General features: G+C 46.1%; 1 protein-coding gene across 10 annotated transcripts; it reads left to right on the top strand.

The window, feature by feature from the left end:
* The first annotated feature begins 3,517 nt into the window (after positions 1-3,517).
* SLC25A38 (solute carrier family 25 member 38) lies at positions 3,518-14,648 on the top strand. 10 transcript variants are annotated; one of them, XM_009687787.2, is made up of 8 exons: positions 3,518-3,715; positions 4,159-4,292; positions 6,372-6,493; positions 7,137-7,221; positions 7,750-7,929; positions 8,861-9,029; positions 9,637-9,803; positions 10,886-14,648. In XM_009687787.2, the coding sequence occupies exons 2-8, from the start codon at positions 4,257-4,259 to the stop codon at positions 11,006-11,008; spliced, it is 882 nt and encodes a 293-aa protein (XP_009686082.1). In that variant the 5' UTR covers positions 3,518-3,715; positions 4,159-4,256; the 3' UTR covers positions 11,009-14,648. The 10 variants fall into 10 exon arrangements, with proteins under 10 accessions (XP_009686082.1, XP_068791796.1, XP_068791797.1 ...); XM_068935695.1 differs by having other exon boundaries at positions 3,544-3,715; positions 8,861-9,041; XM_068935696.1 differs by having other exon boundaries at positions 3,544-3,715; positions 8,861-9,046; positions 9,642-9,803.
* Positions 14,649-15,902: the final 1,254 nt, after the last annotated feature.

Here is a 15,902-nt window from a genome sequence, read left to right as displayed (position 1 = left end):
ACAGCAGAAACACGCCAAATGCCATTACAGGAAACCAGCCCAAGGAGCTTTTTCAAAACCACTTATATCTCTAAGCCGCCTTCTTTATATAAACATTGATTAATCATGCATGATAAATTCAGCGCACCATAGACTATTAATTGAACATAGCTATCTTTCACTAATATTTTATCCTTGCTGTTATAACCTGAACCTTGAAAATATATACTACAATATACAACTACTATTGTTTTATATAATATTTCTGTAGTACATACAGAATTTATGACATACCTGAACATCAAAATCCATTGTGATGGATGGTATGTGAGTGTCTGCCCACAGATGTGTTTCATTTTAATCTGATACTCACTTAGAAAGACTGCAGCTGGGCAACAAGGAAAAGGCTCTTTGGTCCCCTTGTGCTAACAGCTGCAGGCTGAATTTGATGGGACCTCTGGAAGAAGGGAAGATTTCCCTGAGAGCTGCTGACCTCTCGCTGGCGACAAGAGAGGGTTCAGGAGAGGAAGAAGGATTTGGGAGACAGGGAGCTGAAAAATGGCAGCACAGCTGAGATGGCCCCCAACCTGCTGGGTGCCAGAGAGAGCGAGCCTTTCCTTTGGCCTGCTGAGATGCCTATGTGTAAGCTTAGGAAGCCATGGAAATTTGCTGCAATGAGGGAAAACAGTGGTCAGGGAAAAGTGCCTACACCCCCCCCCGTTAATTATGCTGTCTAATAAATTTCTTTACCGTGTAAGTTTGGTCCAGCACAAGTGTTCCTGCACCTTTTTTCTCCTGACCAAATTTCCAGTCTGTAATTTTGCACCACATCATTTGCAAGGCTGTGGAATGCTACAGAAACATCACCTGTCCATGCAAAAAAAAAACCAAAAACACTTCTACCTCTTTTCTACTTCTTTTCCAAGGCCATCCATCAATTCTTCCAATGTTGCAAGAAGAGTTGCACCTTGGGGCTGAGTCATTTGCAGTGGAACATTGTTGTGCACTGGGTAGGTGCTGGTGCTTTGCGGATCTTGATAAGAAAGAATACTCATTCAAATCTATAAGTATAATACAATGTTTAATCAGAATATTTAAAGATAGGAGAAGCATAAATGATTAGCAATTAAATCTTACATCCCTTCTGATGCTGGGAATCCTGAGATGATACAGCATCAGATGGACCTCTCGATCAGGACGCAGATCCTGTCTGTGGTGAGGTTCATCTGCATTTTGGTCTTTACAGCTCTTACGGGATTTTCTTAGAAGAAAATAATTCTATTGCTTATTCTTACAGTCCAGTGAAAGGACATGTGAACATTCACATGAGAAATTGCTGTTTCACTTTTAGATAAAGACAAGGACATGCAGGCAGCTGGTGCCAAGTGGGAACTGCCTGCAGGCTCCCCTGTTACCATTAGCCAGCCAAATTAATCCTGCGGTCAAGGGATATATGCAGCCCAGCACAGGCCTGTACGTACTCAGGTTAACTGTTCAGTGGATCACTAATTCCTAAGTGTACAGTAGTCTTCTGCACAATAGCAGCTCTGCAGATGGCAGTATATTGAACAGCATTCAGCCAGAGAGCCTGGCTCCAGCTTTGTTTTGGTCTAAGATGGGAGCGAGGGAAGGCACCAGGGGAGAAGTGTTGCTCTCACTTGGGCTCATCCTCTTTTCCGCAAGTTTAGAGGCAGAGTCACAGAATCACAGAATCACAGAATGGTTTAGGTTGGAAGGGACCTCTGGAGATCATCTAGTCCAACCTCCCTGCTCAAGCAGGGTCCTCTAGAGCACATTGCCCAGGATCACATCCAGACGGGTTTTGAATATCTCCAGCGAAGGAGACTCCACCACCTCTCTGGGCAACCTGGTCCAATACTCACTCACCCTCACAGTAAAGAAGTTTTTTCTCAGGTTTAGATGGAACTTCCTGTGGTTCAGTTTCTGCCCGTTGCCTCTTGTCCTGTCGCTGGGCACCACGGAGAAGAGACTGGCCTCATCCTCTTGACACTCCCCCTTCAGATACTTGTACACGTTGATGAGATCCCCCCTCATTCTCTTCTCCAGACTGAAAGGCCCAGTTCTTGCAGCCTTTCTTCATAGGAGAGATGCTCCAGTCCCCTCATCATCTTTGTAGCCCTCCGCTGGACTCTCTCCAGTAGCACCATGTCTCTCTTGTACTGGGGGAGCCCAGAACTGGACACAGTACTCCAGGTGAGGCCTCAGCAGGGCTGGGTAGAGGGGCAGGATCACCTCCCTCCACCTGCTGGCAACACTCTGCCTAATGCACGCCAGCATACCATTGGCCTTCTTGGCCACAAGGGCACACTGCTGGCTCATGCTTAACTTGTTGTCCACCAGCACTCCCAGGTCCTTCTCGGCAGAGCTACTTTCCAGCACGTCAACCCCCCAGCCTGTACTGCTGCATGGGGTTGTTCCTCCCTAGATGCAGGACCTTGCACTTGCCTTTGTTGAATTTCATGAGGTTCCTCTCCGCCCAGCTCTCCAGCCTGTCCAGGTCCCTCTGAATGGCAGCACAGTCTTCTGGTGTGTTAGCCACTCCCCCCCAGTTTAGTATCATCAGCAAACTTGCTGAGGGTGCACTCTGTCCCTTCCTCCAGGTCATTGAGGAATATATTGAACAAGACTGGACCCAGGACTGACCCCTGCAGAACACCACTAGCTGCAGGCCTCCGACTTGACTCCGTACCACTGATCACAACCCTCTGAGCTCGGCCATCCAGCCAGTTCTCAATCCACCTCACCGTCCACTCATCTAGCCCACACTTCCTGAGCTTACCTAGGAGGATGTGATGGGAGACAGTGTCCAAAGCCTTGCTGTAGTCCAGGGAGACAACATCCACTGCTCTCCCCTCATCTACCCAGCCAGTCATCCCGTCATAGAAGGCTATCAGATTGGTCAAGCATGATTTCCCTTGGGTGAATCCATGCTGACTACTCCTGATCACCTTCTTGTCCTCCACATGCTTAGTGGGGACCTCCAGGATGAGCTGTTCCATCACCTTTCCAGGGATGGAGGTGAGACTGACAGGCCTGTAGTTCCCTGGCTCCTCCTTCTTGCCCTTTTTGAAGACTGGGGTGACATTGGCTTTCTTAATTCATAATTGTCATAATTGAATTCATAACTGCATTAATTCTTAATTCATGAATTGTCAATTCATGAAATATAAGAAGACAGTCTCTTCCATGAGGAGGGAACTGCATAATGAGAGAGAGGAACTCACCGAAGAGAAGTCAACTGCAAAGGGCAGAAGGGAGCCCTAATGTAAAGCTTTTCCTCGCGTATATGTTACATTTTCTCAGACAAGCACAGTCTCTCTTTCTTCAGGGTTGCTATCTGACAAAGTGAACAAACAAGGACAAGTGGTTTGTGCACGTGATTGATTATTTTTCTTTCTAGGAACAGCCCAACTTAGCTGAAGCGTGACGTGTCTCTAAGCACCACCCTCTATAGAGCCAGGGCATGGCAAGCTGGCAAGAGGTTCCCAGAAAAGCTGACGATTTAAGCAGCTGCTGCGTAGTCCTCCTGTCTTCCACCTGCTTCACAGATAAGGAAACAGAGCTCAAGGGGCAGCAAAGAAACCCAGTCTTGAGAGCTGAAGCACATTTAAAATAAATCACCTCATTTCAGTGTCTAACCTCTTAAATAACCCAGAAAAGCAGGCCTCCTCCGCTCCAGGCTAACGATGTAAAAGAGAAAGTGGAAACATTAATGGTAAGAAAACGGAGAGAAGTTTGTGGTTTTGAATGCCACTGTCTCCAGAACAAGACTGCTACGGGGAGGGATGGGGAGAAATTAAAACAATTCATTATACGTTTTCCCTTCTGTATTGCCTGTGTTTTATAGAATTCATTAGGTCTGTGCATTGCAGCAGTTTAGTTGCTGGGTATCAAACTAGCTGGGGAACGATTTAATAAAGAAGAGATCTTTTGGGGGAAGTGACTTAAATGTTTCCTATTATTTTCACTTAATAAACTTTGCAGTCATGAAATCGTAGCTGAAGAAAGCCAGCTTTCCAAGTGAGCGTTTAAGAAAGTACGTCAAGGGCGGCACAAAAACATTCAGCGGCAATAGAGAACATAGGTGTCTGTTGGGGGTGGGGGGGGGGGAGGAAAACGTTAGTAATGGCTCAGATCATTTAACTCCACTCTTCGCAGGCTCTAGTATTTTCAGCCGTCGAAGACAGACCGGTGCCTCTCCGCGGGGGAAGGTTTCAGTATATCGCAAGCTGCCCGCGGAGGACCGCGGCGGCGGCATGGAGAGCTTGCAGGAGGAGAGCCCTCTGCAGCGGGTGAGTCCCCCGCCGGCGGCAGCCAGCCAGCCAGCCCTCCCTTAGGTGCAGCGACGCCCTGGCGGGTCCCTGGGGCAGACCCGCGACGGGCAGCCCTCACACACAGCGCGGGCCGGGCCGGGCCGGGCCTCCAGCAGCCGCGACGCGCAACCGCCGCCACCTCCTGCCTCTCCCCCACCTCCCGCCCCGGCAACCGACGGGTTAACGCGAGCGCGCAGGCGCCGCGGCGCGGCCGTGCTCGGCCCTCCCCCTCCCCGATTGGCTCGCGACGGGCTGCTGGGATTGGCCAGCGGCGGAGGAGCGCGGCGGGCGTCACTGCGGCCCGCCTCGCTGACTGGCTGCGGAGCGGCGCTGGGATGCCGGGCCGGGAGGCGGAGGTAGCGAGGCGCGCGCGGCGCGGCGCGTTGCGTGTGGGGCGGTGCGGGGCGGTGCGGGACTCCGCTTGCTAAGTTAAGCAGGGTCTGCCTGGGGCAGCCCGTGGATGGGGGACCCGGAGGGGCCGGGTCACCCCCTTACTGTCGTCCTCCACGTCGTGGGGCCGAGCCGGTGTAGTAAGCGGGTGGGAAGCCCTGGTGTACTCATAGGCCACCAGTGCTTAGCTTGTCTTGCCAGGGGGCAGTGGGAAATGGGGTGGCCGAGGTGTCCCTGGTGTCAGACCAGGTGCATGTGTGGACCCAGGCACCGCATTGCTTCAGTGCAAATGTGTCGTCTTTTGCAAATCTTGTGCCTGTTTCTTTCTCCTAGGCCAGGTTATATCTACTTTTTTTGCCTTGTAACAGCGTCAGTGGGGGCAGATCAGCCTAATACGCTGTCAGGAGATGCAGACCGGGGCACGTGTCATCGGAAAGCCGAAGGGCGCCATGGGCTGCCAAGGGGCTCACGTGTGAAGGGGTGCTCCGCGGCCCTTGCATAGTCACCAAGCGCGTGTCGCGTGCGGGGAGCGAGCCGTGCTCTGCGCCCTCCTCTGTGGGGAGCCTGGGTGCCCCGGCCGGGAGGACCCAGGTTTGGCCACTGCCAGGATGCTGTGGGATGAAGGACATCTTGGGAGCGGGCCCACGCCCTCTTGCTTGTGGCTTGCTGCCCAGCAACAATGTATTTTAGGGAGCGTGGCTGAAGAATCATGATGTATTTTGTTAGTGATGAGAAGTTTAAAAGTAAGCATTAGAGAATAGTAAGATGTGGTTTACTTTAAAAGATTTATTATTGCAAGAACACTAGCCATCAGGCTTTTGAATGTACCCCTCTAGAAACCATCATGTTACCAAGATGTTCTCTGATGTGGTTCTGTTTGAAGGGCATAGAAATGTTATTATGCATTAGAATCACATTAAATATTTGTTTTAAAAATAAATCTCTGGCCTGCTTTGAGGTTTATACCTTCCAGCTTGTCATTCATGGACTCCTGAGAGATGACAGAGCATGTGGATAAGAAAAACAGATCTTAGCTGACCTGGCAGCGGCTTGCTTTGAGCTTGCTTGAGCTATGTTTGGGTGGACAGTGGGGAGGAACACATCTTTCTGACTGAAAAGTCAGGTTTTGCGGGAGAATCTCACTTGTTTCCATGGTGGTTAGGAAACTTTGGTCTGTGGATCAGGCAAGGGGAGACTTGCAAGCAGAATGCTGAACAGAAGCAGACTGAATCACAGCTAAAGCACAGATAGTTTGTGGGACGGTAGGAAGCAGATGCAGATTCCCTCCAATATGCATGAGAATATGCATGAGAATATGCATGAGAATATGCATGTATTCTTCTTGACAGAAGAACAAATAGTTAACAAAGGGCTGCTATTGTTTTTAAGTTTTACATTCAGAAGACTCTTTCCAGCCATTAAAATACAAGGAGATTCTGGAACAACCTCACAGGAAAGGCAGAGGGAACAAAAAACTCAAAGCTTGATTAGTCTCTGAAAAGATCTGTGACACTGTTTCCTATATGAGCAGGTATACTCAGTGTTTGGGACAGTCTCTTGTTCTTTTCTTATGGTATGTGGCATATCAACTGGTTTATTTCCTCTGATGCCACTTGTAATCAAATAAATAGCCACTTCAGTATTAAAGCCTTATTCTTCCTCTTCCAGATGCATCCAGTCCTAAAGGCCTTTGTGTGTGGTTCCATCAGTGGGACTTGCTCCACCCTCCTGTTCCAGCCCCTCGACCTGCTGAAAACTCGCCTTCAGACTCTGCAGCCTTCTGTGAGTGGGTAAGTGTAGGTGAGGTAGGGAGGGGGTGAGTGCATGCTACATCATAGACTTCTTCTTGGTTTCCTGGCCAGGCCTTAGAGTTCAGGGGTGTAACTCAGATGCTGAGAGTCTTTCTGAAACAGAGGTATGTTTTTATAACATGGAGAAGATTCAGTATTTTGCCCTAAAGGAGAGAAGATAGTAGTTTCTGTGAACTCTACCGTAGCCACAGCAGCTGTTGGTGCTTATCTGAGAGCTCCATGTTTGCTGGAGTGGGTGCCCAGCAGTTTAACTGGGTGTCCACTACAGTCTAAAAAATAGTGTGCGACTGCCATGTAACCTTTTCACATGCATACAACTGCTTCCATTTGCCTGGTGCAGTCAACCATGACAACATCAGGTGTTGTTAATAAATGGAGCAATCAGAAATGCTACTGAGAGATGCCTCTACCTTGTGTCACAAGTGATGGATAAGCGGGATGTGGCAGTGAAGCACTGGGCAGGATGACCAAAGAAAGCAGGCTGAGAGGAGACAGAAAACCTCTGAGGTGCTGTGGCTAATGCACAGTTATACCAGTGGAAGGTGGGGTGGCTGTAAAGTGTGCCTGCCAGAGAGCAGAAACAGATCATCCCTATAGTCCTTGTTTCTTGTCTTCTTTTCAGGTCCAGTCGTGTTGGCATGGTAACACTGCTCTTTAGGGTTGTTCGTACAGAGAGTCTCCTAGGGCTCTGGAAAGGTGTCTCTCCAGTAAGTGGCTGTTTTAACCCTGCTTTCTAAAAATAAATACATAAATAAATCTACTATTCATTACTAACTATAGGCTAGATTTAAATGGGCAGCTCTTGTAAAATTATGAATGAAACCATGTGATTAAGATGGTTAAATCCCCTTTTAAGGAGTTAATATCATAAGTTCCACTGATTTGGTCATAGTGGTCACTGCATTTGCAGTACCGAGCAGTTGAACATTTGAATACCTTGGCAAATCTGGAGCGGCAGCTGCACCAACCTCGTTTTCATCTGGAATATGCTTGTTGTTAGAAAACTGGAAGTGAGGAATGCATTAAATCCTGGCATCATTTCAACCCATTGGTTAATTCTGTGGTGTATTTTTTAATCTATCTTGTCTTCTTTCCTTAGCATGATACCTTTAGTGCTCTCTTTTTTTCTCATGCAAAGCTTCCTGTTAAGTCTAATAGTCTCTGTAAAGTTCTGTAGTACATTTTTTTCTCACACGTGCTTTTTCTTTCTTCATCTGCTTCTGTTTCTTCTGAAGTCTTTTGCAAGATGCATTCCTGGAGTTGGGATTTACTTCAGCACTTTGTACACACTGAAGCAAAAGTTTCTAGTGGATCGTTTGCCCACAGCCCTGGAGTCTGTCTTTCTGGGTGCCACCTCCCGTGCAGTAGCTGGGATTTGCATGCTACCAGTGACTGTAGTGAAGACCCGATACGAGGTGAGTGGGACTTCAAGAGCTTTCTAATTAGTTCCCTGTTTATGATGTCACACCCTTTCCCATTATGAAAAAAAGTTTCGCTTGTGTGGAAACACCAAGAACAACTAATCGAGATAGACAGTCTATGATTAGCTATACTGATGTGTGATATGATGTCATGGAAATGGTCTGCTTTCTTGGAGAAAGATCCTGCTTGTTATTTTTTAAGTATAGTGTCCTCCCAGCACAGGTGAGCAGACAGAAACATCTTAGGCTGTTGCCTTTGATTTGCAGTGTTTTTTTGTTGTCTTGGTAACAGTATATGTTATTTTAACTTACCATGACTTCTACTTAGTGTGGTAATGGTTTAGTGGGTAATGAGGTTTCCCTCATTGGGAACGAGAACTACTTTTACTGGGAAACAACGCTCTGGAGACAGCAAGCTCAGCTATCTATTGGAACCAGTGCTAAGGACTTTCCAGAGGAAGTGGATGGAGAAGAAGTTGCAGTAAAAAAGCAGATATGTTCTAAGGCATGTCAGAAGTTCACCTTGCGCTGTAGCAAAACTGCACGTTCCTGGCACTGAGGTAGACTGGGGATTGTAGTTCTGATTTCATCCTGGTTCACACATTATATAGAAAACGTCATGCCACGCCACTGATTTTTAGGCAATATAAGACGGGACAGATTTCACCCTGAGATTTTGTAAGTTTCGTTTTTATGCAATGCCTATCTAATTATAGCATCCTTCATATTTTTCCTTCTTGAAAGATTGTTTTAAAGGCTGAGGTAGACTGGAACTCAGTTGTGGTCTTGGGACATCTTTTATACTGCCGTCTCAGCCATCACATGGAGTGTGTAGTAACGTCTGTTTGGACACCATGGCCTCAGGGGTGTAGAGAACTTGTTGGCCTATGCCTGGCACATAGATGTCTTTTGTCTACCTTTGCAGAGCGGAAGATTTGGCTATGGAAGTGTATATGGAGCTCTGAAGAATATATATCAAACAGAGGGGGCTCGTGGCATGTTCAGCGGGCTCACCGCAACACTGCTGCGGGATGCTCCTTTCTCTGGCATCTACCTAATGTTCTACATGCAGACCAAAAAACTTACCCCTCAGGGTAAGGCTGAATGTAAGGTGATGTAAAGGAAAATGTTCTTCTTGCCCTGCAGTAAACTGTCTGCATGCTGTACTTACAGGCCTCTACCTCAGTAGTTAAATTAGTCTCTTGTAGGATTTTAGGTGGGGCATTGGCCTTTTACGTGTGCAACACTGTAGGCCTGGATCAATCCAGAAATGGAAATTGGTCTATTATTAATTATCTTTCATGGGGGGTCTGATGCATAAGGTGGGTTAGTGAAGAGTTGAGAAGCTATGTTCAGTGGTACTGTCTGCTGCTGGTTGTCTTGTATGCTGGGTAGTTTCCACTAAAATGGGGTTTCTGTGATATTAGAATTAGTACAACAGCCTGGAGCAAGACTCATACAACCTTTCCTTCTCTGAGTTCCAGTCAAATTCAGTACTTTGGCCGGGAGTCTTGTTAACAGTGCTACCTTTTAACTTGTAGTCACTTTTCCTCCTGAAAAGTCTTCTCTGCCCTGCCTAGATTTTAAGTCCTCTCAAACTCTGCTGTCGATATGGTCATTTCATAGCTTTTCACTTTGTTGTCAGCATGAGTATTACCACATTGCTTTGTGTCTGAGTGAATTCCTTTTGCTCTCCGGCAGATCAGCTGGATCCAGCACTCGTGCCCCTGCTGAATTTTGGCTGTGGGATCTTTGCAGGAATCTTGGCTTCACTTGCAACACAGCCTGCTGATGTCATCAAAACACATATGCAGTTGTCCCCGCAAAAGTACCACAGGACGACCCAAGCGATTGCCTTCATCTACAAGGTGAGATGAATCTCTTCTAATATATTTGATCACAGCCTCATGTGCCATCCTGTTTCCAGAAGTACAGCTAAGAAAGTTATTGCCTTTTAAAGTAGGCAAACAAATGTGACTGTGCTAGACACGCTCTTGCAGTCAAGCTAATTGGTGTTAGCGTGAAACTGAGGTGGGTCATGGAGGAATTGCTGAGCAAGCTCAGAGTGCGGGAGCACAAAGGTGGGCATGTTCTAGCAGGCAAATCTCCAGACAAACCTGCCTCATATTCCAGGTTGATGTATGACTTCTTGTCAGTTCTGTCCTTTCCACCTTGACTCTTACACTGCTAGTGATGGAAAGCACTTAGGTTATTTCAACTGTATGAGCATGTAAGCTTGTACGAGCTGTTTGCATCCAGCTTACAGCTGCTGCCACCCCTCTGGTTTATCAGTGTAGCCACATCTGTGATTACCACGCTGAGGCAAAGAAGGTTTCTTTAGTATGTGGCATGAAATGCCAGTTTCAAAGAGAAAACAGTTACAAAAAAATTCTTTGACCTTTGGACGCTAGAAGGGAAATGAGTGTCCAGATCTGTATTCAAGGAACTGGGTGGAGATGTACTCCAAACTCACCTTTCCTTGGAAGGACAGCTACTGTGATGCATATCTCCTTCACCCATGTGGGCATATTAGTTTATTGTATTAATTAAGTGCAGGTCCAAGCCTTTCAAAACCAGGCCTTCCACCATCTCCACGCTAAGATCCTGAGGTGCAGGCCTTGCTGGAAGCAAGGACAAGTCATTTTCCTAAAGTGGCTTGGAATTGTTAGTCTCTGATCTCCTCTTTGTTTGGCTTGAATGAGGTCTTCCCTGTCCTTTGTCATCTTGGCATACCCTTCCCCACTCACTGCTCTTCTTCTTTCAGCAAGTAGCACTGCAATTGCACAGTGCTACAGGTTCTCCTTAAGGGTTAAATGCTGTTTGAGCCTGGATCTTTCGGAGATGAGTCTGGGTCTGAGCTGAAATAGCTACTCCGTGGAATAAATGGGGAGGAATTAAAATGTTGGAGGCAGAAGGTGATGGACTGCTGTTTGTTTATCTCCTATTGCAGGACTTTGGGTTGGTCGGCTTTTTCCGAGGTGGTGTGCCCCGGGCTCTAAGGCGTACTCTGATGGCAGCAATGGCCTGGACTGTATATGAGCAGATGATGGAAAAAATGGGCTTGAAATCTTGACTGATTTGCAGTAGAAATGACCAGCCTCACTCCTTTTCCTGCTTGCTGTGATGAACTGGCACTGGGAAGTTCCCAGTTCCGTGGATGAATAAGCCTTGTTCAGCCGGGAAGAAGAAATCCCTTCTGAGACCGGGATTAGGCCTTTTGGCAAGTAGAGGATAGATGGATCAGATGGTCTCATCATTTAAGTAAGTAGTGCATTCCAGAAGGACTGTACTTGCAGAGACTCTGTGGGAAATGGCAGGGTTTCCACAGCCTGGGAACTATGCTGAGAGAAGCGCCTTTTAAAAATAGCTTTGTGCTCACCACCTTTATGCAATTAGAAACTTCTGAGAAGTGTTTGAGGAGAAAACAGTGAAGACAATGCTGATTGCAAATCTGTCAGCATGTTCCTTACTGGTGTGGACAGTAAAGCCACGTTGATTCACCATCTGATATAGATCCTGCTTCCTCCTATGATTTCTTCTCACAGGGGAACATTGCAGAGGATGTTAAGAGACTAGATGTGTCTCTTAATGCTTGTATTGCAGGGGTGGGTGGAAGAGAAGTGAAGGGCTGAAGGAAAGCTAGGAACACAGTCTGTGTCATCACTTGCCTACTATGCTTGATAGCAGAGAAAGTAACTGGAACCTCCTTGTTGTGTCATTTGTTTTTTACCTAAATGAGCATCTTAATACTCTTCAGGTGTGCTTCTGCCTCTACAGCAGTGCTTGCACAGGAATTAAGAAGCATAAGGCACTTCAAAGTAGAAGCAGAGAGAGAGCTGGTTTGCTACCAAAGTTGTATTAATTCCCTGCAAAACATTTTTCCTGCTGGTCTGACTGTATCAGGAATACTCCAGTATTTTTTTTTTATCCAATTCTGCTACAGGCTTACCTGCTTCATATCATTCATTGATATGAAGGGGTCATAGCTCATAATGCATAAATATGTAATGGAAGCAGATATTGGCACTTCAGATTTCACTGAGAAGCTGTTGCGGATTGTATGAAGTATTGTCTTTGGTTTTGGCAAGAGAAGGCTGTTCTTTTCTGTAAACTTTCTCCAAAGTTTTGAGGCCTCTGAGTGTTCGGTAGGGAACTTTTATCTCTTTGGGCTCCACAAAAACCCTGGACAGTTTTCCAGATGATCATTCTCTCTTTGAAGGTAGTCCATTCATATTTCAGTATTCCTGCTGTTAGGCTGGCAGTCAAACCTACTCTTTCCATCAGCTGTGCCTTCTTCCTCATTCCTACATTGTTACACAGACCTGATAGCATGTGGTTTCCAAAGTCAGACACAGCTCATTCCCTTCTTCACTTGTGCCTCAATGCTGCCTGGCTGAGTTGGGACTCTTGCAGCTCTGTTGGTGTTGCTGCAAAGCTGGGCATGGAAGTCTGCATCCTATTCCATGGTGTGCCTTGCAGACAATATAGCTTCGGTTCTTATTTTCTTAAGTATCTAGGGATATTAAAATGCACTTGAAAAGAAGAGCAGAAGTCTCTAAATATGAAGATGTGACATACTGTAGTTATACAGGCAACTAATATTACCTGCTGTCCTTAATTTAAGTGTAATTTGGACAATCAGTGCTTGCTCTGGCAGCCTCCTGAACGCGAGGTTAGAGGGGACATAGCTTGTAAAAGATGTTACTTACCAGATTCCAACCCCCAAGAAGGTATGATGACTGACAGAAAAGTTAAGTCCAGGGCAAGTCTAAGGGACAGGCTAGAGGCTTGGAAGGTGCTGCCTGTTTTCAGACTCAGCCCATCCGTGGTGGGAGACTGGCACTACACAGCAGAGGAGTCTCCAAGAGTGGTAGGAGGGTCCCATGTACATTTGTCTTCATGTTAAGAATAAATCACTGCATCAAATCATTCCAGTCAAAATCATTTTGTGGCTGACAAGCTGCCACATTCCCTGTGCTGTTTCTAACTGTCAGATATGTGGACAGATCATTTGCCATATCCTAAATATGAAGAACTTTTCCTTTCTTTTGCTGTCTCTCTTGCCCCTGGTGACCCGAAGGCTGCCTATCTGAAACAGCAGTGGAAACTGCTTTTTATGGCTCCAAGCATTACAGGCTCAGAGAGCTGGAGAACCAAATCTAGGATTACTCACCTGGTAGAGTAAGGTGGCAACTGCATGAGCTGCTCTGAGTCTTTAATTTCTTTAGGTATGGGATCAAACCAACGTGCTATACTAGAAGCCTGAATTTATTTGGGGCATTCTGAATCTGTTGTGTGAAGTGGATCTATTTCTCATCTCAGGCTGTGGCAGTCCAGGGCTGTGGATGGTGTCCTGCAAGATGCTTCATGAATATTTTAGTTCCTGATTTAGCAATGGCAGAGCAGAGCAGTGTGCAGCTTATGCAGATAAATGCTTAGGTTCTTAAAAATGACTGTCAGGTGATAAATCTCAAATTAAGTAAACTCTGCATCAGAAGCCTGGAATGCAGGAACACTTGCAGCTTTTATGCCCTATTCTCTTGCCTGGTCAAGTAACAAAGGAAGAATTAGAGAATCTGTTCTGACATGCCAGGATGTCTTCAAGTGTGCTGTTTGTTGTTAGATTTTTCTTTGGAAAAGCTCTTTCATTCCCCTCCCTTTGTGGAGGATGAGGAGGGCTCTTTGTTGTTGCAGTAGCGTGAAAAGGTATATATGCCTTTGACTTGTGAATTAGCCTGGGCTCCTTTGAGTTTAAGAAATAGAGAACCTGAACTGCTCTGTGTTTCATCAAAACCTTGGTGCTGCAAATCCAAAATCTTTCCCACATGTGAGATGGGAGAGTGGGCTCTATGGTGCAAGTTTTTTATTTGTTTTTCTTCAGTATTTCTTTTGTCAGGTCTCCTATATGTGAGGGAAAAGGAAGCCTGAAGTTCTGCTTCATGGTCTGAAAGCTGTGTCAACATAGGCAGGCACAAGACAATTTTGGAGCTCTGATCCTTACCCTCCTTCCTCCTCTTCCCTCTCCCCCAAAACATTCTGTTTCTAAAGTGATTCATTGACCTGACTTCTCAAAAGCTATAGCAAGTCAAGGAAGACAAGCGTGTGAACCTGAAGATTAGGTATACTGCTCTTGAGGTCACATGCTTCTCAGTAACAACAGATGGGCATTGTACAGCTGGAATACAACATAAAATCAAAGTTTCAGAGACTGGCACAGGATCACTTACCTGCATCATCCCAATCCTATTAGATGTTCATATACAAAGACACTCTAGCTTGGAATACAGAGACGGTGGGGTTGGAAAAGGTGATGCTTTCTGCATATGACAGGAGTGCAGTCAGATCCCTCTCTGAGTGACCTGTATTGCTGACAATACATTAGTAGTGAATGTGCACGGGTATTTTTGCTCTCTTTGCCCATGCAGCTGTGGTGGCAGAACACAACTGTTTAACCCGTTGAGGCAGACAGTATTTAAGTGAATTGTAAGGACAGAAGAGCAATAGTCTGTTTATTTATTTACGTTTTAGAAACTGTTTGCATTCTTCCTGTGCTTGATGACTTTTTTTTTCTTGCACTATTTAAACACAACTGGAGCTTTGGAACAATGTCTAGGATTGAGTGCTGTGAATGTTCATGTGTCTGTATAAAATATTTATGTGAGAAGAGTGTATTATATATTGCTATTAAAAAACCCTGTGGTTGCCAAAATGAACTGTCGTCCCTTCAGTTTGTCTTTCAAAAAAAAAAAAAAAAAAAGGGAGGAAGTGGGGAAGAAGCTTAAGAAAGCAAAGGAAGCTAGGCAAGAGAACTGTGGGATGAGTTCAGATCTAATACAAGGCAATGCATACTCTCTTTCTCTCTGGGGCATAATATACAAAGGGTATGCTAGTACAACCTAAATCTGCTTTGCTTAAATGGCAAAACGCATAGCAATGGGGAATTCTGTCTTTTTCACAGCTTCCTCTGTCTGCCTGTTGTGTGTAAAGACTGATGGAATGAATCTCAGTACCAGCTATTGAGATAGCAGCCTTTAGGACAGGCACTCTCAGCGCGCTTTTGAGCACTCTCGGGGGAGACTCTGGAGAGACTAACTGTCTTCAGTCTCTTGCCCACCAGCTCTCTGCAACTCAGGCAGTCTGATCTCAGTAGAGGACCAGAAATTGTGCCTGGGACTTCACTGTCTACTGTGAGGCACAGGGCAAGGTGATGCTAGATTGCTGGGATCTCCTTTTCTATTATCATAGGATGCTCCTGTCCTGGGATTTAATATTAGGCAGACGGTGCTAAGCGATACATCAATATTGTTGATAGTCAGACGTATGCCTTCCAGATTTGAAGGTTCCCAAAGATCTTTTCCCTTTGCAGATGTTGCCTAAATGATGTGTTCTTATGTAGAGCAGTTTTCATGGAGAGTTATTGGTGTGGGATTAACACAACCTTATCAGACAGTCCTGCAGACTTATCAGAAAGCGTGCAGCTCTGTGCCAGCTGGACCCGAACGGCTTGTGCATGTCTCTGATATCAGGTTAGGCCAGCACTTGCACCAGCTGTTAGACACAGGCCTGCCTGGAACTCTCCTGCTGCCTTGGAGAAAGGCCTCTGGGATAGAGGGTGTTTCTGTTCATGCTGCTGAGGGCCGTCCCAGCTGCTAGAAGAGATAGGAGACAAGCTTCTGTAGTGTGCTGTCCTTGTAATAAAACATTGAACTACTGGTTTGTATCCCACCCCCCCGAAAAAAAAACAGGCAAACACTTTTTGGTTTTTTGTTTATGTTTGAAAATATATTATGTGCCAAGCACAAACACTGACAACAGTACTGAGCAGAAAATATTCCTCATCTGAATCTGAAGGTACTAGGGCAGGACCTTGTGTGGTGTTGGGGAGAGTTGTTTTTGTGAGATTGGCAAGGGCCAGTGCAGGAGACTGTGGGCCCTCAGGTTTTGCAGACAGCATTCTGGCCGCGTTA

Source organism: Struthio camelus, chromosome 2 (assembly GCF_040807025.1).
Source record: "Struthio camelus isolate bStrCam1 chromosome 2, bStrCam1.hap1, whole genome shotgun sequence".
NCBI classification, from domain to species: Eukaryota; Metazoa; Chordata; class Aves; order Struthioniformes; family Struthionidae; genus Struthio; species Struthio camelus.
This window is presented reverse-complemented; position numbering and strand designations above follow the sequence as displayed.

What these genes read in the sequence shown, in the direction of transcription:
- SLC25A38 (XM_068935695.1), top strand. Translation starts at nt 4,257, where the DNA reads ATGGAGAGCTTGCAGGAGGAGAGCCCTCTGCAGCGG. An exon ending in CTGCAGCCTTCTGTGAGTGG is followed by an intron (nt 6,494 to 7,136) that starts GTAAGTGTAGGT and finishes TCTTCTTTTCAG; the next exon opens with GTCCAGTCGTGTTGGCATGG. An exon ending in TAGTGAAGACCCGATACGAG is followed by an intron (nt 7,930 to 8,860) that starts GTGAGTGGGACT and finishes CTACCTTTGCAG; the next exon opens with AGCGGAAGATTTGGCTATGG.